Source organism: Castor canadensis, chromosome 13 (assembly GCF_047511655.1).
Source record: "Castor canadensis chromosome 13, mCasCan1.hap1v2, whole genome shotgun sequence".
Taxonomy (NCBI): domain Eukaryota; kingdom Metazoa; phylum Chordata; class Mammalia; order Rodentia; family Castoridae; genus Castor; species Castor canadensis.
The window spans coordinates 21298398-21320905 of record NC_133398.1 but is presented as its reverse complement, the minus strand read 5'-3'; the positions used below and the strand labels follow the sequence as shown (position 1 = coordinate 21320905).

Here is a 22508-nt window from a genome sequence, read left to right as displayed (position 1 = left end):
CTAGGAGGCCTCAGGTTGGAGTTCTAGCTATGTGACTTTGAGAAAATCATGTCTCCTCGCCACAGCTCAGTTTTGCCATCTATAAAATGAGGTCAGTAGTTCCTCTCAGAGGATTGTGGGAAAGATATACGAGAACATGGCTGTGAGCAGTCACCTGCATGCTGAGAGCTGTGACATAGGATGGTTGTCTTTGAAGTACAGATTCTTCTTTGGCCTGCAAACCCTAGCCAGGGGTGGAAGTTGGCTCAAACCAACCCCTACTCCGGGAAGCCTGAGGTATGAATCTTGATGCTGGAGATGGCTGGACATTTCATGAAGTCCTCATGCACTTGCCAGAGGGCTCTGAGCTGAAAGTCCAGCTGGTAGCTGCACGGTTGAGACCAGCCTTATCAGTGGCCTGCAATGCCCACCTTGAGAGTGCTTGAGTCCATCTTCTGGTGCCTTGGTCTTCTAGGACAGTAGCCAGTCCCAGACTGCTTTCTTGCTTGTTCCTCCCCCTCAGTGGAGTGAAAATGATTATTATAGCAGATACGTGGAAGAGTACTTACGCCTTTGGGGGACAGAAGGGCTCCCCGTGGGCTCAGGGGCACTGATGGAAGGCACCTTCTTTCTTTCCCCTCTGAGGCCTTTGAGTGTTAGTCCTGATCTGTTGCAGATGAAGCCCTGCTTTTTCTTGGGAGGAGCCTGTTAGGGATTCAGCAGTGTCTGAAAGCTTTTAGTCAGCCCATTAGGTTAAAATGAAGATGTCACTACTAAATGGTGACTTCATTAAGGGCTGGGCCTGGCATATTTCTGTGTGTCTAGTGTCAGACCTGTCTAGGGGCCTGGCAGACAGAAGAAACTTGGTAGAGTTTCAGCTGAGTTACTGACTGAAGAAGAATGATTGTACAGGTTTGAAGCCTGATCATGGAGTAAGGGAGCTGGAGAGGTGTGTTCCCTGCCGTGGCCACATGGGCATGGTCTAGGAGGTCTGGAATTGATCTCCTCTTAGCCTGAGAGATGCCTCGGTGGTTACTCCCAACCTGTGTCCTCTGAGCATATAATACAAAGAAAGGTACAGTCATCTAAGCCATGGGGAAAGGAACAAGTAAAGAAATTATGATGTTAATAACCACAACTTTTTGAATGCATTGTATCAAGCTTTTGGCTTTGCTTCATTTATTCTTCATAATAATAATGATCCTTTGGGTATCCAAAGATATCTTTGCTCTTTTCCTAGGGATTAAGTCTTTGCAGCTCCCAGTCCTGGAGTTCAGAGAAAGGGATGAAATTCGGGGCACAAAGCTTCCATTAAGCACACTTGGGGTTGTCCAGAGGTTAAGGCTGTCATGAGGGTGCCAACCTCTGAGTTCCCTGACTGGTCTGCCAAGATTAGCCTTTCAGGATTGAGGGTTTAGCCATCCTGAATTGAATAGGGTCTGGGGATCTTCTGGGGCCTAAAGTGCCTGTCCTGCTGTAGTTGGCATGTGCCTGGGTCTGCAGTGCCCTGGGCATTGTCCTCTACCCTGTGAAGGCAGCATGGCCTCAGATTCACCACTGCCAGGCCGGATGACTGCCAGGGCTCGCCTTGGAAGCTGAGAGCAAGCCGCGTAATGTCTGTGTTTGGCCAGTGAAGCAGGTGTTAAGAGGAAAAAGGGGAGTTATGAGGGTTTGGACCAGACGTCGTCGTGGGTGGTAGTAAGTGGGAAGTAATAAGTTTGCCTTCCCAGAGCTCAGCAACCGGGTTGCAGTCTGGACTTCTGTAAGAAAAGATACTCGGAAAAATTAGTCCTGGAGAGCTATGCCTCCTTGCCCTGCATCACCAGGGGGTGTGGCAATGGAGCTCCCTGGTGTGACTGTCACCTAGGTTGAATTTACCAGCCCAATGACCTTGGGCAAGTCACCCAACCACTCTGCGCCTCAGTTTCCTTGTCTATAAAATACATTAAGCATGTCTTTCCTTTCTGAAGGCAGAATGATGGGTCAGGTGGTTGGTGATTCCAGAGGCCCAAGGTGAGGATTCTCTGACAGTCCTGGGCAGCTGGGCCAGGGACAGGAGGGAATGGCTTCTTTTAAAAGTCTGAGACCTGGGGTCCAGGGTCCAGATTTTGCCATGTGCAACTGGTATCCTCCTTGAGTTTGGTCTAGGTGACCTCAGTCCCATGCTTGTCAGTCCTGCTTGGTTTTGCCTTCTCTGATCAAGGCTTGGCATGTCAAATTAGCCTCTCCAGTTCCAGGCTTCCCCTTTGGCTCCTCTTATGGCATGGTTTGAGGCCCAGTGGCCTTGTCTGTCCTTCCATGGCCTTAATGGGTGGCTTATTCAATGGTTTAGGGTTTGAGACAATCCAATCCCCACTCACGCTGGTATAGCCCACCAAGCCCTTTCTTATGAGGCCCTTATGTGAATTCCTGCAGGGCTGCCTGGGTCAGGCAAGGCAGCAACCTATTATCTCCATGGGGGAGCAAACTAACCCAGAGGGGAAGGAGCCTGTTCAGGGTAGCACAAGTCAGTCTTTGACTTGAGAAGTCAGTGCTTAAATTTAGGTCTTAACCAACTCAAATCCTGTGCAGACCTTGAGAGGCAAGGTGGGTTCTTCCAGCCAAGGGGCCAGGGCCTGACTGCACTGACACCCTCTACCCCAACACTGCCAGGCCCAGACCAGATGAGCAGATGAGGAGCTGTGTGACTTCTTTCCCTGTACCTGTGCCTCGTGTCCTCCTCCTTGGTGCCTGCTTTCTACTTCTCTCTAAGCCACTCACCAGAAGAGGCAGGAAGTGGTTTGAATTATCATGGTTTGAGTGCTGCCCCCAGATTCAACTGTGATGGTGGTCACTTGTGGGGGTAGAAGGAGTCAACTTGTTTTTCTCACCTTTCAGAGAGGAGGGTGGGAGGAGGAGGCAAGTGTGAAACCTTCTGGTCTGTTTCCTCCAAGCAGTGGCCTTGCGTTGGTGGGGACATTCCCCGAGATGTAGTTGGGTAGGGCCACCTGTTCACACATTGGCTGTCAGGGCCACGGGTAGAAGGAAGCTTGGGCACTGGCACCCAGGCTGGATACCCAGGGAGCGAGGGCCTGCCTGATTACCCCCTGGCAGGAAGAACCCTTGGAAGGTGGCACATGTGGGCAGAGCCCACTTGCTCTGTGATTTGTCCTCCTGCTGTGTCCAGAATGGGCACAGTGAATGACATTTCTTATTCTAGACTGACTGTAGCTCTCTTGGCTAGTGGATGGCAGACCCTGATATAACCTAGTAAAGCCACTGTCTCTGCATCCACTGTGGAGGATGGGTTTTTGTCCAGGGTGCCTAGAGGTGAAGGATAGTCTGGCTAGACTGAGATTGTGGCAGGGGAGTGAGGACACACCCTGCCACACGAGCAGTTGCTTCTGCTCCAGCTCATTGTTCTGTGTGGGACTTCAGGATCACTGAGGTCAGATCTGATTTTTTTAGAGATGAGCAACTTCTTTTTTTTTGGTGGGACTGGGGACTGAATTCAGGTCGTTGTGCTTGCTAGGTAAGCGCTCAACCACTCGAGTCACAGCCCCAGCCCTTTAGGCTTTTATTTGTTTTCGGATAGACTCTCATGCTTTTCCCTGGGCCTTGGACTGTGATCTTTCTACCTTTGCCTCCTGAGTAGCTGGGATTACAAGAGTGTACCACCATACCCAGGCCCCACCCTTGATTTTTAATATTACAAGGCCAGTAAACAGTAGGTCTGATTTGGGATCTGGGTTGTCGGATGGGAATGGCTGTCCTTCTCACAGTTGTTGGTTTCCAGTGCTATCCTAGCCCTGGAAATGTTTGTTAACATGTTAGTCTCTCTCATGAGACTAGGAGGGAGGCCCGAGACCTGGCCAGAACATCGCTGTGTTCTTAGCTCCTTGCACTGGATGGGCCTGGCTCAGAACCAATTATCAGTCAATGGTGTAGACTGACTGGGTCTATGCTCCCTATTGCTGCAGGGACACCCTTTGCAGGGGTGGTGGAAAGGCCTCACTGCCCCTTCTCTGTTCTATAGAGTCTGGAAGCCCCAGTAAAGGGAAGTCCTACACAGGCCTGGGGAAGAAGTCCCGCCTGATGAAGACGGTGCAGACTATGAAGGGCCATGGGAACTACCAAGACTGGCCAGTCCTGAGGCCTCACGTCCCACACTCAAGCTACGGCACCTATGTCACCCTGGCCCCTAAAGTCCTGGTGTTCCCCGTCTTTGTTCAGGTGAGCCTGTGGCTGGCCCCAGGGTTCCCTTAAGAGGAAGTGAGAATGAGGAGGGGCCTTGATCCCAGGTCTCTGAGTGGTTCCTCATTCAGGATCCCTTTTGGAACAGACAAACAACTCCAGTGGTTATGTAGGGGAGCAAAGGTTTCCAGGGGACCACATCAGAAAGCATGGAGCAGTTAAGAAGGTGTTCTTCTTCCTCTCCCAATTTCCCCCTCCTCTGGGGCCTGAGCAGGTGCACTGCTTGCCATACAGTCACAGGACTGTCTTGGTGAGGCCTCATCCAGTGGTTGTTGTCTGGAACTAACCAAGGGAGGGAGAGTTTAGGTAGCTGGTCAGTATTCACTGGTGATCCAAGATTCATCTGGATCTCCTCTCTCCTACTTTTTCCTCTTCTTCCCTCTCTTCTTCACCATTTCTCTCTTCTCTTTAAAGCTAATCTTTATTCATTCCATACCCAGATATAACCTGTATGAACATTTAGGTGTCTTTTCTGTGTGCCTTTGTATACCTATTAAACAACACATTTTATTCTATATCCTATTGCTTTTTTTCTTTTTTTCAGTGTTGGGGATCAGACCCAGGATTTTGCACATGCTAGACAAGTGCTCTACCACTGAGCTGTGTGCCCAGCCCTGGTTTTTTGAGACAGGGGTTTGCTAGGTAGTCCTAGGCTGGCCTTGAAGTGGTGATCCTCCTGCCTCTGACTCCTGAATGCTGGGATTACAGGCATGAACCAGCACGCCTGACTTCTGTTGTCTTTTTTTTTTTTTCAACAAAAATTATAGTATGAATGTTTCCAACCTCATTAGTTGTTCTTTGAGCCTGAGTTTTATGGTGCTTGCCCACTCTTCTGTCATATGGTTATATCGTGTTTATTTAACCAGTTCTCTATTCATATACATATGCCTACTCTTTTGCTGCAGATAACTCTGTGATGAAAGTCTTTGTGCGTGAATTGTATCTCTGGTTATTGTTCTTGGGAAAGATTCCTGGAAGTGAGATGGCTGGGTCGTGGGTTCTGAATGTGTTTAACACCCTTTAACATGATTGACAAAAGGCTTCCCAGAAAGATTTATTAGTTTATTCCCTCAGGAGCAGCAGAGAGGTGACATAGCCCCAAGGGCTTAATTTCTGACTGCCCCCTCCTTCTCTTGTCTCCCTGGCATCCAACCACTGCCAGCAGATCTTAGAATTCCCACTTGGTCAGGACTTGACATGTCTGTGGCAGGCAACACGTCTCTCCCTTGACAGCTCTCCTGGCAGGGTCTGGCCTGTACCTTTCTGTTGGTCTCTTCTCTTTCTTAGGATGCAACACAGAAGTCTTGGTATCCCTGGGTTTTTTTGAGACAGGATCTCTCTATGTAGCCCAGGCTGGCCTTGAACTCACAACCCTCTCTCCTCAACCTCCTGAGTGCTGGGATTATGACAACATACCATGGTGCCTAGTTATTTTTTCTTGTTGTTTTAAAATTGTTATTAAAAAAGAAAATTGTTTTTTAAAAGTTATGAAAAGTTTTTGAAAAAATTTAAATCATGAAATATATAAACTAAAAGTGGTATAATACTTACCTGTACAACTTGACAAGTAATTATAAAGCAAATATCCAGAAAGATAAAGAATGGATCTTTGCTGGCCACGCAGAAGCCTGCATATCTCTTCCCGGTCATGATGTCTTCCCTTCCTACCAGAGGTACCCTTCCTGGCTGGATGGTGAACACTTCTAAAGCTTTTCTTTAGATTTACCATTTGGGTCTGTTTCCCTAAATAACGTGTTCTGCTTGGCTTTTTTTTTAAGTCAAACGCTCTCATTTGGCTCTTGCTTCTTTGGCCTCACATTTCTTCCAAGCTCCTTTAAGTTTTGCGTCGCTAGTACTCATTTCGTTATCTTTCTTCAACACCTTGCTTGTTCAGTCAGGTACTTAGAGGCCATAAGGAGACATTCACAAAGACAAGGCCTGCTGGGTAATAATCTAGGGCTTAGGGAACTCTCTTTGGGCTGGACTGGGCAGGGGGATGGGATGAGAAACTTGGGTGAGAATTGGTCCCTGGGGAACTGACAAGGAGTCAGTTAGCTCAAGTAGCTCAAGTGCGCTGTGAATGCAGAGCAAGGAAGGTCTGGCCCCAAAGGGACTCAGGTGACCAAATTTCTTGGCATGTGGCTCTCAAGATGCCTCGAGGACCCGACAACAGGCACCTTCCTGTGAGGCAAGAATAGGACAGATGGGGGCTGGGAGGGCCCCAGAGCCCAGTGCGGGGGCGGGCAGTGGTGGTGGTGGGGAGGACTGCAAAGGGCCTAAGTTTGTGGTTGGACTTCCTGCCACAGAGCACAGCTCTCACAATGAGGGCTGCTGGGGAAGGTGGCAGCCACAGCTCCACACAAGACGGGAGCATGTGTTTTTCTGTTTCCATCTTGTGTACGAGGGCTGTTTGGGTTCTCAGAGGAGGGGGAGGGCTGCAGTCTTCTCTCTGAGAAAGACTTCCTTATGGCTGGCTTTGGCACGCTCCCCACCCCTCCCTCCTCTTTGAACTGCCCACTCAGCTCTAGCCTTGCTGTGTTCTCAGCCCCTAGATCTCTGTAACCCTGCCCGGACTCTCCTGCTGTCAGAGGAGCTGTTGCTGTACGAGGGGAGGAACAAGGCTTCCCAGGTAAGATGCAGACGCACTGCCAGGCTGGCTTTTCTTCTGGACTCCTTGGCCATCCTCCAGGCCTGTCACTCTTTTCTCCTCCTAATGGTCTTAGAATTATACAATTGTAGGGTTGGGGAGACCTTAAAATTCTTTTCATCCCTTCCCCTCCCCCTTGCTAAATGGCTACCTTGCTTGTACACTTCCAGTGATGGGGAGCTCACCACTTCTCACAGCTGTTTAGTCCATGATTGATGGTTAGAACATTCCCCCATAACCCCTAAGACATCCTGTTGTTCTTCTTGACTTCCTCTAAGGAGGACAGAGATGACAGACAGTTCATCCCAGTCATGATGAGTGACTTTGTGGTAAGATTAAAGTTGTGAACCAAAGAGGAGTTTGAGAGAAGCATCAGTCACTTGAGTTTTCTGAGTCTGCATTAACCCAAATCCCAATCCTCTTCTGAGAGACCAGTTTTAGGATTTTTCCTGGCTCTAGCTCTGTCAGCAGGGGTCAGGACTGGGGCCATGCCATTCCTCCTGGGAGCTGACTCCTGCTTGTTCCTAACGGAGAGCCTCACTCACCCCTACAATCCCCAGAGCTGTCCAGGTCTCAGCCCTATTCCTGGGAATAGAAGGTGGAGCCCTGAAATCTGGCTTGGCTCCCAAGGGGCCACAGGGTGAAGGTAGAGGGCTTGTTGCAGGTCAGGCCTTGGTGCAGAGCTGGCTCTGCTCAGGCAAGTGGCTTCTTGTCACAGTGGAAAGATTGGGAAACTTGGAGGCAGCAGCGCTTCCTCAAGACTTCCGCCTTCCTTTTATTCCTCTGCCTTCCCATCTGCACAGTGGGTGTGCATGCGTGTGAGGCAGCAGTCAGGGTCTGAGGCTGGCAGAACTCTGAGGGCCCTTTCAGCCTCAGTGTCCTGAACCCTACAGGTGACCCTGGCTAAAGCATGAGGTTGACTTTGTTAAGTTTGTTTTTAAACAAGTAGACTAGAGCTCATGTGTCCCACATGAGCATTTTCTTCCTTGAGGGCACTCTCTGAGGAGACTGTGTGCTTATTCCTCCCACCGTGGGATTGCTGAGGTCTTGTCTGGACCTCTCTTTTGGGAACTTTCTTAAGACTCTCAGCCTGTCCTCTGACTTGCCTCAGTGGGAATAAAACTCCATTGAGCAAGGGGGTCTGGACTTTAGGAGTGTGATGGCACTTGGAACTATAGTTGATGAATTTGTGTGTGGTGGCGGTAGTCAAGTGTGCAGGGCTGGCAGGTGAGGTGTGGCAGAATGGTCAGCAGATCCAGAAGAAGGTGGTGAGGGATGACAACCATCCTGAAGCACACACACACACAAATCTAAATTCACTCTTTCCAGGCTTGTTCACCACTAAACCTGCAAACATTGAGCACTTACTGTGTGTCCTCACTGCTCATACAGATCCCATACGTGATCCTGATTAGCTCTGTAGTACCCCCAGGAGAGGCACAACCTTCCCCACTCCCCAGATGAGGAAACCAAGGCCCTGGTGAGAGAACTGGTCTCAAAGCTAGTAAGAAGTGAAGCCAGGCTTAGTGCTCGGTTCTCTGGCTCAGCACTGCCTTCCACGATCCCTGCTGTTTCTGGTATGTGTGTTTAAAAACCAACTAAGAAACACAGGCTAAGCTTTAGCCAAGTTATAATTATTCAAAAATCCGTTGCCTCTTGAATCTTTGTAGCCTTAGAACCTTGGAGATTGAAGGAAGTGATTTGAGGACAAGTAAAATAAATACAGTACTTTTTCTTGATGTATGATAGCAAAACCAAATATGAAGATCTTGGTACCCAGCTAAAAATAGAAACCAGTTCCAGAGGGTGCTGGGTAACTTCAGAGAACCTTAGCCCTCAGGAGTCATCCATTCTAGTTGCTTCCCTGTCACTTTCCAGAATATGGTTTTCCAGGCAGTTCCTGACCAGGTAAGGGCAGCCCCTCTGAGCCGTGGATTTGTTGCCCGAGAGTGATAGATTGTAGAAGCTCTCTCTTATGTGCCACAGAAATCTGTATTTCTGGAGTGTTCCCCCTTGCTTCATCTTTTCGGACACGCTCAGGTTTGCTAATGTCTATAAACTGATCAGTCTCACATCATGAATTGCTATCATCATAGCCTTTTTCCCACCCAAAAGTCACAAACTTACTGAATGTGCTCTGAGATCAAATCATCATTTTGGAGCAGCCGCTTGTATAGAGCAGTCCTTGAATATCCGAGCATCTCCCAGGTAGCTAGGCCCCATGCTAGGTTCCAGGAATAAATACTATGAGGCACAAGACAGCCACACCCTCTCTTTACACACTGACTCACCGGTTGGTTTACCATTAACAAAAGCACTAAGGTTGTCTGCAAACCCTGCCCTGAGGCCAGATTCCCAGGAGAAGGCTTGGCTAGGGCCACTTGGGAGAAGTCACCTTCCCTGTTGTAAGGATTTCCTAACTAAACCATCCCTCAACCCTTGACCCTTTGAGAAAACAGATGTGTCCTGGGAGCAGGTGTGGGGAAGACACCCGGAGGCTCCTGCAGCCAGGGGTGGAAGGCAGCAGGTAACTGGGTGGTGGAGATGGGCATCACTCTTCTGTGGGTTGCTGGGGCTGCTGCTGAGTGAAGCCAGAAGGATGCCGGGGAACAGTAGGGGGTCCACATGCCCTGCCCTGGCACGCTTGCCCCTGCCCTGCCTCCAGCTGGGTGTCAGCTCTGTCTTTTGCCTGACCAGACCTTTGGGGAAATTCTTCACTCATGCCTTAGTCACTTCCTGTCTAGACTACGTTCTCGGCTCTGGGAATTGGGGCTCAGGCAGTAGTCTGGGGCTTTTCTCACCTTGCCTGTGGCTCCTCCCACTTGCTCTCCATCTGCCCTCTCCGGGCCTGGGCCTTTTTATTTTGACTTTCTAGGCTTCTAGCAGGTTGTCTCCTCCAACCTTTCCCCTGCTAGCCTTCCTGTGGGTCTGGTGGTGACGGCAAGAATTCCCTTGATTTGGGGCCATGTTTTGCAGGAACACAGGGTTTCCTAGTGTTTCCAGCTGCTGTAGTGCCACCTTCCTCCCTTCGCTTAAGCTTTGCAGTCCCTACCCCAGACAACCAGCCCCTGGAATCCTGAGCTCTCAATCATTTCTTCCCCTCCCTTGACTTTTTTATTTGGTCCCCATTTGGACTCCTTCGTCTTCAGAGACAGGAGCAGCTGTAGGCTTATTGCTACCTCTCTGAATATTGGGAGCTTTCGGGATGGAAAGACCTGAGTAATGGTCCCTGGCCGTGGATGGGCCACTTAGCCTCTCTGAGCTGTATGTGCTTACCTGTAAGGGCACTGATGTTACGTGAGAGGACAGAAGGCAAATACTTAGCACCTGGAGGCTTCTGTTGAGCTGTGTTGAGACTGGGCTACACTGGGCAGGGGTTGGTTGGGGTCACCATTAAGATTCCTTCCAGCCAAGATTTCTGGAGCCTTTGTGTTTGGGCCCCATGGAAGATACCAGAGCTCTGATACCTGAGCTCGCGGACATCCCTGAATCATCTCTGTGGTCCAGATTTCTTACAGCCTGTGTGTGACATTCAAGATACCAGTGGGCCCTTGAATATATTTTACATATGTTTAAATTACAAAAGTAATCCTCTCATTGCCAACTAGTACAAATTCAACAGAAATGTATAAAGCAAAATCCCGTTCCCTACAGGGAGGAGAGTGGTATCTTAGATATTTAAAAATATAGAAATACAGCGATTTGTGATTTTGTTTTACAAAACTGGCATTATACTCTAGGTATTTTTGCATACTGTCCTATTTTGATTTATGACAGATTTCTATTTCTGCCCACATTATTATTTTAATAGTTGCATAACATTCTATTGTGTGGAGGTAGCACAATTTATTCATCTTCCCTCTATGGGCACTCATATTATTATTATTATTATTATTATGACAATCTTACTATGTAACCCAGGCTGGTCTAGAACTCACAGTCTTCCTACTTCAGCCTCTGGGTGCTGGGATTGCAGACATACATGACTACACCCAGCTTATTTTTCTTTTACTTACAAAAATGCCACTGAGAACATCCTTACATGCTCATATTTATACATCCCGGTAAATATTTCTGTAGGAAAGAGTCTTAGAAGTGGAGTTGTGGGATCATTTTTAACAGTTTGCTAGCTAAATGTCAGCATGCAGCTTTTTAAACTTGGCTAGCAAACCAGCACACGTTCACTGTGCTCCTCCATATGCACCAAGCCCTGCCGGCTAATTCTTCCTGATTCTTCCTGCTTCAGAAGAGATGAAGTGTCAGCTCTGGCACAGCAAACAGAAGTTCCCATAGTTAATAATAGTTGTTTTTTTTGAGACTCTAAACTTGAATTTTATTGCTTTTAACCAAAGGCTACTGCAGGATTTACAAAACAAAGAACAGTGTAAACTTTAGGGGGTAGAGGATCAAGTGGATTTTTTTTTTTTTTTTTAGCATAAAAATATGCTGGGTATGCCTGTCCTTTACCTGTAATGGCCTTTGTTTTTGGAGGGCTGGTACACAAAGTGAGGCATAAGTCTGTATTGGGATGGAAGTAACTGGCTTTTCCTTGAATCGATTTCTCATTGGTGCAGTTACCAATGATCTAACAGAGATTTGGTGACATTACCCCCCCCACCCAAGCTTCACTTCATTCTACAAAGAGTCTGTGGGAAACTTGAGAGGTTGCCAGAGTGGAGGCTGGGGACTCCGGGGCATGGCAGGGCCCCTCCAGGGAAGGTGGGCCTTCAGGGTACCAGGCTGTAGAGAGGCCTATAGAGCCTCTGCCAAGGACAGGGAGGACTGTTCTTTCTTCTTGTTTATTTTTTTTCCACTTTGAGGAGGGGGAGAGTAGAAAGCTGGAGCAAGGGGCAGGTCTCTGCCAGTGGCAGGGACACACTGGGAGCTGCTCCTGGTTCTGCCTGAGATGATATAGATGTGTTACGCAGGCCTCTGAGGGCCACTGTGGCTCCTTGTGTCCAGAGGACAGTAGAGCACCAGTTCTGTTTGCTCTTTTCCTGCATAGGTGACACTGTTTGCCTACTCAGATCTGCTGCTCTTCACCAAGGAGGATGAGCCAGGCCGCTGCAATGTCCTGAGGAACCCCCTCTATCTCCAGAGTGTGAAGCTGCAGGAAGGTAAGAAGTGCCCGAATGTCCAATTTGGGAGCTCCTCTGGGTGCCTGGCTGGGGCATTTGGGTATACCTTTTGTCTGATTCTGTCCGCAGGCTGGCAGGCTTGCAGATGCTGGTGTTCCATTCTAGGCTGGCAAGCCTTCTGATATACCTTGACCTTTCCATGAAGTTTCTATTCTAGAGACCTTCAGGGGAGGCTGTGGAGTAGGGTGGGAAGAGCTTTTACTCAGATAGACCTGTGTTCAAATCTTGGCCCTACTCTTCATTACCCATGTGACCTTGGGTAAGTCATTCAACCTCTCTCAGCCTGTTTCCTCATGTGAAAATGGGGAGGTTGCTGGGTTAAGTTAGGTCATGTATGCAACATGCGTGGCCTCAAACAGGTGCCCTATAAATGCTCCTTGTCACCTCATTTGCCATGCGTATTTGTGGACAGAGACCAGCATCCCTCCTCAGCCATCCGCACAGCCCTGGCAGAACCCTAGGAAGCTGGAGCACATGTAGCTGGGGCTGGTGAGCAGAGCATGCAGGAGTGTGCAGTGCATTTCTCATCCAAAACTTTCCATCGCGTCCTGGCCCACCGGGAGGGTACAGGGATAGGAAGCCAGCTGGGAGATCTGTCCAGCGGGGTGCTTTGGCGCCTGAGGTCTCCGTTGAAAGGGGCTCGGTTTCCTCTCCCAGATTATGCAAACAACAACAGACCTGTGAGCTTGCGCGGCAGGGGCAGGGAGGAAAATATTAGTGGTGAGAGAATTCTGTTTTGGCGGGTTTTGCTCCAGGAAAACTTCCTGACTGCTTGCAAAGCCATCCTGTGTGCATGGTGCCCTGGCCTCTTTCCCTCCTTGGGAACAGGGCCATGAGGGCACCTCCACTCCTGCCTCCCCACAGGAAGCACTTACAACTTTGTCTCTGGCTCTGGCTCTCTCCTGGCCACTGACCAGGGTGGCCGCTGAGGGGAAGAGAAAGTCACCTAACCTCTCCAGGCAGGGGGCTCAGCTTCACCAGGGGCAGTGGCCTTCCAGATGGCCCCCCTGTGCCGCCCAGTGGACTCTGCCATAGGCTCTCTGCTGCCATCCCAGCCTGCCCTCCACTGCTTTCACATCCATCTTCCCCTGTGCACGTGGCACACTCACACATGTGCACTTGGCCCTGCTCCTCTGCCTCTCTCCCTACCCCAGCTCAGATAGCCCAGTCAACCCCAAAGAACCCTGTGTAGGGCAGTTTTCAGCACTATGAACCCTCCATGACAGGAAGGAAGCCCTGACTCTGCTGTGCATTTTGCAGCTTTGGGCCACAAGCCGAAGGCCCTCTCAGCTTGCCTTCTAAATGGAGGGAGGGCAAAGAAGGGCATGGGGAGGGGGTCCTAGCTGGCTGTGCTTTGGGTGGAGGCCAGAGCTCAGGGGAAGTAAGAGAAAAGCTGAGGGCAGTAGCTGGAAGTTTGGGGCCTTGGCTAGAACTTGTAACCAATATGCTGTGTGACCTCAGCTGGCCCTTTTCCTTTTCTAGGCTTCAGTTTCTCTGACTATGAAACAAGGGTTGGACCAGTGACGGGCCCTTTGTATTCCCTCCCAGCTTTGACACCCTCAGATGGAAGGTTTTTGGCTATTGGGAGAAGCTGGACAGTACCTATACTGCCCCACTTCCAGCCTCTGGGGGCCTAGACTGGGAGTTGGTTGGGTTTTCCCTTCCTATAGTCTCAAGCATCTTCCTCAGGCAGTGGCAGGCGTAGTGGGTGGTGTGGGCCTGCAGGTATTCAGGGGGCTCTCCAGATGCTGAGTTGCATATGAGCCATAGGCCTTGCACAGGTGTGACTTCCTTGGGCTGGAGACCACATCTGCCTGCAGATGCTGGGCCAGCTGGACAGGACTGAGGGTGGCCAAGGCTTCAGAAACGATGACCATGGGGATGAGAGCCTGTTGGTTTGGCATGGGAGAGGGTGTGCCTGACCTGGATTTTTTGGGCAGATGGTTTGGGGCAGATGTCAGGCCAGAGATGGTCTGGGGGCAGCCTTGGGGGCCTGGAGCTGTGAGAGTGAAGGAAATGGCTGGATGACACTGAGCACTCAAGGTGCACAGTCCAGTGCTTAGATGTCTCTCCAGGCATCCTTGGAGCTCTTGCACTCCTCCCCTGCTTCCCTGAAATGGTCCCCAGATTTACTGACTCTTCATGCCCCCTTCTGCCTCAGTCAGAATCAGAGCTGCAGGACTCAATGTTCTGAGGCTGGAGCCAGGTTTCCTGCCCCCACTTCCCCCACCAGCCCTGTGCCCCTGGAGACTTGCTGCTGCAGCAAGGACCATAGTGAGGCTTTTATGAGATGAATTTGGGGCCTCAGCTGAAGCTTCTGGTGGCAGAATGGTCTGATTAACATTGTTCATGCCATGAAACTCTAGGTTTCTTCTTTCCTACAAATCAACATGTTTGCAGAGTTCAGTTTGGGGCAAAGAAGATGGTAAACAAAGAACACATCCAGCCTCCTGGCAGACTGGGGCTGGCAAGAGCTGCTCCCTGGCAGGGGAGAATTCACCCCACATTAGGGACCAAGGACTCCCTCATGGCTTGCCTAAGAGGCCCTTAGCTCTGCTAGTCAATCATAATCCCAAGACTTAGCACAGGGCATGAACATTGTTTGTTGGATGAATGAATGAATGAATGAATGACCAAAAGGAGACCAGAAGCCCTACCTCAGCTTGGAAGCTAGGTTACCTCCTCCTAGTGACCACCTCAATCCTGCCTGCCTCCTCCTGCCCTGCATCCTCCAAGCTTCAGCAGGACTGAATGGCCATGTAATGGGAACAGGCGGAGAGCTGGCTGTAACAATCAGGACATCTCCGGTCAGCCAAGGCCCATTGTGGCCTCTTCCTGCTTCTGTTGCCCGCTGCCTTTGCTATGCTTTGTGTCCCTGCCTCCCAGGCGGCCAGTGTCACGCCCACAGTGTGTCTTTCTGGCCTGCCCTGGTCTCTCAGACATGACCTGGAAATGCCCAGCTGACTCATGGGCTTTTCAGCCACCTTGGAGAGCCAGGTTCCTGTCTCAGAAACACAACTACTCAGGTCCCAGTTGCTAGAGTGCTTGGAGTTAGATCTTAATACACTTTCTAAGTCATCCTCAGAGCCCACCTTGGTGCTGGCCACTGGGGTGGTAGCTGTGGAAGAGCTTCTCCACCTCTGGAGCACCTAGCCTGGTGGAATGATAGATGGCTAAAAATGGCAGGGCAGAAGTGTGACACAGTGGTCAGGAGTACAGGCTTTGGAGCTAGCCATCCTGGGTTCAAGCTTCAGCTCTGCTACTTATTGTATGCCTTGTATAAGTTGTTTTCCCTCCCTGGGCATCAGTATTTATATCTGGAGAATGGGGACAACAGCTCTCCTGGCCTGCCTCAGCCAGTGGAGAAAATTTGGTGCATAGTTGAGTTGGGATCTCAAACCAGGCATGAGAGGTTCTCAGGGAAAAATGATGGAGGGGTCAGGCCTGGACCAGGAAACCCTCTCTGGTCTCCAGCCAGCACAGCATGGTCTATCTGGAACCAGCTGCTCTCTGTTGAGTTTCAAAATGGTGGCAGCAGTAAAGAGTGCTTGAAGGAAAAGCCCAAAGTGTGCTGCCTCAATGTGTCTTCTCCCGTTCCTAATGTTCTCTCTTGCTGCAGCTGCAGCAGCTCCTCCCCGGCACCCTTGGCTCCCTTGGTTTGTTGTTCTTTTATGAGGCTCTGAATCATGCTGAGCACTGCCCCTATTCCATCCTTCTGTCACAGTGCTGCCAGCGCAAGGCTGTGATGTGGAGCAGATTCCAGGGAAGGTTTGCCATGATGCAATGAGGTCAGGGCAGACAGGGGGTGGCATCACAGCCCAGAGATGTTGTCAAGGTGGTCCATCATTTGTCCCCTGACTGCCTGAGGGTGTTTCTCCTAGCCTCGACTGGGGTCTCCCCGAGCCTCTCATCCTCTGGGCCTTCTCCTCCCTTCTAAAGCCTTCTGTCTTCTCACTGCCTACTTCCAAAACCCAGATTTCCATCATTTTCCCTTGGCACTAGGTTCTGCTTCTAGAAAGACATGGAATCATCCCAGTGCGTTTTCTTCCTTCCTCCCTCATTCTCTCCCTCCTTTCTCTTTCTTGAACCCAGGGCCTCACCAATATATTTTCTAAAGCAAAAGAAACCACCTCCTCTTGTCTCCACTCAGCAACACGGGGAATTGGCAGACGCTCTAGAATTACAACATGAGATTTCTCGAGCCCAGGCTCCTTCCCTGCCCAGCCCACCTCCAGGTGGGGAGAAGTGCAAAGGTTTATTCTAAGTCTGAAGTGGACCCCCATTTCCTTATGGTCTATTTGTTACCTGGCTCTGCCTGGCAGCCCCCGGCACTCAGGAGATTTTGGCGCAGGGAACTGCCCATGTACTTGCCTCAAGGAGGCCTGGTTTTCATCCACACCAGGCCCACTCAATCCTTTTCTTAGGAGATGACCTGACCCACAGCCTCCAGTTATTTTTCTGCCTTCTCTTTGTGACAAATTTGGGTTTGTTTGAAAATGTCTTTGCTTCAAGAATGTGTTGAAGTGTGTACTTTAAGGCCAGCATTTGAGCAGTGGGCTGTGCAGTGGGTTGGATGGAGTATAGGCTGTGGAGCCAGGGTTAAAATATGGGTTCTCCCCCTTACTACCTGGGTGGGTTGCTTCCCCCATCTGGTCCCCGTTCTCACATGAACTGTGGATATGGAGAACTCTGCCTCATGGGGCGGTGAGGGGCGAGCTGGTACATGGTAGGCACCCAGCCCTTGAGTTGATACACAGAAGGCATTTGGAGCAGCAGTTAGCATGAACTCCAAAGTTCTGTCACACTTCACGTGTTTGCTGTTACACGTGTTGTATGATTGCTTCCCTTAAAAATTTCAAACTGGACCAGATGCTTATAATCCCAGCTTCTTGGGAGGCAGAAACAGGAGGATCCTGGTTCAGGACCAGTCCAGGCAAAAGCACCAAGACCCTATCTGAAAAACAAACCGAAAGAAGCAAAAGGGCTTGGGGGTATGGCTCAAGTGGAGAATCCCGAATAGTTCAAACTCCAGAGGCACCCAAAACAAACAAACAAACAAACAGCTTGGTGAGGTCAATCACTTGTAGTGCAGGGAGTTTCCAACCACCCCAGACCTGTGTCAAACAAGTGCCCCACTGGAGAGTTCGACCAGGTTCCGAGGAGCAGCCACAGTGGTCAGGGAAGGTATCCTGGAGGAGGAGGCTGGGCTTCCCTCTGCAGTTGCTATCCCTTGAGCAGAGATGGTGTGTCTCTATCTCCCTGCCTTGCCCACACTGTTCATACCTCTGGAATGCCCTTTCTTCCCACCTGGAGCTCCAGCTTAGAAAGCTGTCCTCCAGGAAGCTCTCCCTAATAGCTGGGGCATCTCTCAGCCCCTTAGGCTACCACCTTAGCATCTCTGCTGGAGGAGGAGGGAACAGCTGATAGTCCCCCAAGCTCTTCCTAGCTAAGTAAATGGTTGAGCTTGAGATCCTAGAGCACAGATGAGGAGACTACAGGAAAACACACAGATGGCTTCACAGGGCTGGTCAGCCATCTTCCATGAGGGGATGGGGAAAGGAATGGGGTTAAGGACTGTCCCTCCTTAGCCTATGTTTTTTTTTTTTTTTCTTGGTGGGAAACAAGGCCCACCCAAGAACCTTGAAGAATTTCAAAATGGCTCCTTGAAGAATTTCAAAATGGCGCAGGAAATGGAGTGTTTAACCCAAGCCCAGAGGTGTGCTGCCTTCTTGGCCCTCATTGCTGGGATCATGGAGATAGGAGGTCTCTTGTTATAAAGACAGCTCCCTGTACCTGGTTGTTTGATGCCAGAGGGGGATCCTGGCTGCCTGTCCTGCGGATGTGGCTTCAGGATTCCTCCAGTCTAACCTGAGGGCAGATGTTCCAGCTGTGCCTCATCCTGGTTAGTGAGATAGTGGGCTCTGCTCCACAGACTACCCTGTTCCCTGTCCCTGCGTCTTCCTCTCTCTTGTTCCAAGAAGCACCAAACAGCCTTCTGGGTGAGACCTCTGCTAGGCCCAGCAGAATGCTAGACTCTAGCCAATTCTAACGCAAGTCTTCTTTTGTTCTCTTGAAGGTTCTTCAGAAGACTTGAAATTCTGTGTGCTGTATTTAGCAGAGGTAAGTCCCTCTCTCTGAACTGAAGGACAGAGACCAGTGCTTGAGGGAAGATATGGGGCCAAGTCCCAAACCAGAATTTTGACACCCACCTCCATGCAGCCCCTCCAGTGGTGCAGGGGATGGCCAGAAGGGCCACTTGCTGCTCTGTAGATTGTGGTTGTTCTGCCCACACTCTGTTACCTCTGTGTGAAAGAGCAGTGGTTAAGACAGCGCTTCTTATAGCCTCCGAAGTTCCCTGCTCAGGACCTCAAGAGCCCCAGGATCTGCAGGACTTGTAACGAGGGTGCAGCTGACAGCTGTGCATCTCCCTGTTTATTTATTTAGCATCCTTCCCTCTAGAGATTGCCCTGACTCCCATGCTGGCCTCCTTTATCCTCTTTTTCCAGGAAGTACTACCCACCACCCCTCCTACAGGGTCTTGTCAGTGTTTGAAAGTCCCAAAGATAATTATACCTTTACCTTGGCCAGACAGCCTAGGCTAAAGCAAACATCTGGAGTCTGCCTAGAATGATGCCTGCTCGAGTGATTGATATTCTTGGTTATCTCAGTCTGGCCGGAAGCTCAGATGGCCTTTGGGGTGCAAAATCAGGCAAGCAACCCCTTGCTTGATTATCGTTTGGTAGATAAAATATTCAACCAGGAATTGGTGATGAAAAATTTGAGAACCACTGAGCTGTATGAATTCTTTTCATTTTTCAGTGAATTTTCTATTCCCAACCTTGGGTCTACTAATGTGTGCGCCGGGCAGTGTCTGTGACCACCCCTGCCCTCTGCCTCTGCTGTCTACACTGGTCATACCTGAGGGTGGGGAATGGTCTATAAGGTTGACCAAGAGGAGCACAGCCTTCTGAGAAGAAATTTGTGCCCATGAGTGATTGGAAATCATTCTTTCAGTTCCTGACTAGGATAAGAGGAGCAAAGCCTCAGGGGAGCCTTTGGGCCAACCCCGGGGAGAGGAGGCAGTTGCTGAGATGCTCCCGTCGGGAGCGGGGACAGAGCTCCAGAGAGGTAGTGGACATTGTCAGAACTGAGCTGGGACTTGATTGCCTGGAATGCAGACCTGAGGACATTGGATGTCCTGCTCTGTGTCGGGCCACATCTCTACTGGGTCAAAGGCAGTGCCTGCTGAAATCCCTTCAGAACTGGTGGGTGTCTGACTCCACAGAGCCATGCCAGCAGCTGGGAGAAGCCATGGGCTGGACCGGGCTCATCCAGCAACCCCTGGTGCCGTTACCCAGGACCCCCATTCTCTCTGGCAGTTCCTGTAGTGAGGCTCCAGGTTCTTTAACGCCAAGATAGCGTCCTTCCTGGCTGGGTGTATCTTTCTGAGAGAAAAATGGAGCACTTCTGCTCCATTGGTTCTGTGGCCTACTGGCCCTCCAAAGATTTGATGAAGGGTTATTGATTTGGGGCCTTTTATTTCAGTAAAGTGCCAGGTGATCTGACCCCGAGGGGCTGGGAGATGGAAGCTCACAGGCAGCTAGAAGCCTCTTTTCCTTTAATGGGCTGCTATTTATGAGAGGGAAGCTGTAATGCAGGGAAGACAAGCTGCCTGCTTGCTCTTAGCCAGGGACATTACTGACACAGGTGGCTTTGGTCTCATGGAGTGCCCCAATCTCATATCTTAGTTGGCACTTTTACCAGTTGGTTTCTCTTCATTGCTTGAGATGCAAGTGGCACCCTGAGAAGACACCAGGGGAAGAGTCAGGTTTGGAGAGGGGCTTCCACCTTGCTTTGAGAAAGCTCAGACTGCCAGGGTGGCAGCAGCTGTGATTGTTCCCCTGCTGCCAGGCCCTGGGTAGGGTTGCCCTGAGAAGTCCTTGCCTTTGGGTCCTGAGGCCCCTGGCCAGGTGCCCCTCAGTTCCTGCAAGTCCAGAAATGCTGCCCAGAAATGGTGTGAGAACACGGGGGCATTAGGTCAGGGGCCATTCGCTCTCTTGCTTAGAATCTGAGGTTGGCTCTGTTAGTTTAGGAGTCTGGGCTTTGAAGTTAGGAGGACCTGGATTTGAATCTTGGCTCTGTCACTTGCTGAGTGATTTGGAATAGGTCACACACTCCTCTCTGCCACCGGGTGATGAGACCTACCTTGCAGGGTTGTAAGAATGACTGAGATTCAATGAGACACTGAAGCTAAAGCACTTAGCACAGGGCCTGACTCACAGAGTGCCCAGTGAGCGATAGCTGCTCTCATTGTCAGCTTTACAGCAGGTGGAAGAGCTTTTGTGTTCATTAGGTATCTCCATTAGAGATCTCACAAATGATTTATTGACCTTTTAAAGTAGGGGGAACATCTTACCTTCTTTGTAGTGCTTGTACACATTCACACAGATATGCAAGATCACAGGTCTTAGAGGAGGCAGAGACAAGCTCTGAATCTCCTTACGCCTTAACCTCTCTGAGCCTTCGTTTTCTCATCTGCAGCCTGGTAACAGCTGTGCCTTTCCTGCCTGCATGCCTCACAGGGTCATCGGGAGAATTGAATTAAATGAGAGCAGGCTTGTCATGGCAAATGAACTAACTTCAGTCACAGCTGAAGAGGTTTTGGTTTTTACAAAGATAAAATTAATTCAGGAGCAAGGAGGTTAGGCAAATGGGGGATTTGAAGAGCCCAAGATGAGCTGGGAGACTGGTTGGATTTGAGGGTGACTATGTTTAAGTGCAGGGCTCTGAGCCCAGTGTTGTCAGGTCTTGTGTAGCTGAGAGGCCTGTGCTTGGTTGACCAGCCAGCAGTCAGAAGGCACTGCCGTCTGGGTGGCTTACAGCCTTGACCCCGGAGCCTGGTATTGAGGACACAGTGCAAGTCAGCATTGAAACTAGCAAGTTGGATCACTTGGAGCACACACTGGTTAGAGAGATGGTTCATAGGTGGGGACAGCTAGTTTCCCAGATTTAGGGAGGATGGAAATTCAACTCCCCTGAAGAGAGCTGGTTCAGCAGGCCCTCTAACCAGGCTAGTCTCCAAAGCTCAGGCTCCCAAAAAAATGTTTGCCCATCCAAGACCACCAACACCCAGCCCAAGACAAGCCTGGGTTTAGATTCCTGGTGCCTAGGAAGCCTCTGAGCTAGGAAACATTCTAGAACCTTTCAGTTTTAAGCCCTCAAAGTCAGAAATTCAGTCCTCCACTCTGCTGCTGGGGCAGGAAATTGTGGTCACTGTCCCGGTGAGAAACCAGGCTTTCCAAAGAAGATTCCAGAGAAGGCTCTGTGCTCAGTCCTTGGGTTGCAGTGTATTATTGAACATCATTTAATTATTACAAACCATTCGGTGGCCATCAATGGCCTGGTCGAAAACCAGGCTTTCCTAAGGGGTGGTGCTTGGTCTGGGGTGGGGCTCAAGTGGGAGAGCCCTTCCTAAGGGGTGGTTCTTGAGAGTGTCAGTAAACTAGAATGGTCCCAGCTGTTCTTTTGCAAGGTTGTCAGAAGAAATATCAAGGTGAAGTGCTTAGCCGGGTGGGGGCCATGCAGTGGGAGGGGCTGTGTCAGGATTAGGGATAGGTAGCCCTGTCTCTGTGAGAGGTTCTCCCAGCTTGCAGAGGCTGTCTTGAATTTTTTTTTTTTTTTTTTTTTTTTTTTACGGAGAAGGCTGCTATGCTGGAGCAATAAACACTTGTACAAAAAGCTGGCAGTGAACTTCACAGTTGCTCAGAGACCCCTCTGGCCTACATGCAGTTTCTTCTGATGGCTTGGCTCTCTGGTTGCCTCCAGGCCCATCTGCAGTAGAGAGCCATCCTGTCAGTCAGGAATGTGGCAGCCTGACTAGGTGGTGAGGAGACCTCCCAGGTTTTGGAGATGAAATCCCAAGTGGTTCCCCTTGGCTTGGAGTCTTTCCTCTGTGGTTTATTGGCCATGAGACTTAGGGAAGCCTTAACCTTGATATTCCCATTCCATGCCAATCAGGCATGGTGGGTTATGCCTGTAATCCCAGCACCCAGGAGGTAGAGGCATGAGGATCTTGAGTGAGAAAAACTAAGGACTGGGGATGTAGCTCAATGATAGAAAACTTGCCTAACATGCACAAGACCCTAGAATCCTTTTTTTAAAAAAAACGAAAACAGCTAGGCACTGCAATCCTAGGGTCCTAGCTACTCAGGAGGCAGAAATCGGGAGGATCATTTGAAGCCAGCCCGGGCAAATAGTTCATAAGACCCTATCTTGAAAAACCCTTCACAAAAATAGGGCTGGAGGAGTGGCTCAAGGTGAAGGCTCAGAGTTCAAACTGCAGTACCACAAAAGCAAAACGAAACAAAAAACAAAACTGAGCTGCTTTTCATGGAATTGACAAGATCAAAATGAGACCATGGATGGGAAAGTGCTTCTTAAAATTGATAATTATATGAAAAGAATTATTATTACAGTAGAAACTCCTGTTTCAGAATAGAAGGAGGTTGAAG

At 49.9% G+C, this 22508-nt stretch overlaps 1 protein-coding gene across 6 annotated transcripts in view; it reads left to right on the top strand.

Annotated features, from left to right (window-relative positions):
* Rgs3 (regulator of G protein signaling 3) overlaps positions 1-22508 on the top strand; it is a 124242-nt gene that overhangs the window by 45576 nt on the left and 56158 nt on the right. For all 6 annotated transcript variants that reach the window (XM_074051214.1, XM_074051215.1, XM_020160328.2 and 3 more), the window contains 4 exons: positions 3995-4191; positions 6758-6841; positions 11865-11976; positions 18074-18117. In XM_074051214.1, the coding sequence (XP_073907315.1) occupies positions 3995-4191; positions 6758-6841; positions 11865-11976; positions 18074-18117 (437 nt within the window). The remainder of the gene's footprint in view (positions 1-3994; positions 4192-6757; positions 6842-11864; positions 11977-18073; positions 18118-22508) is intronic.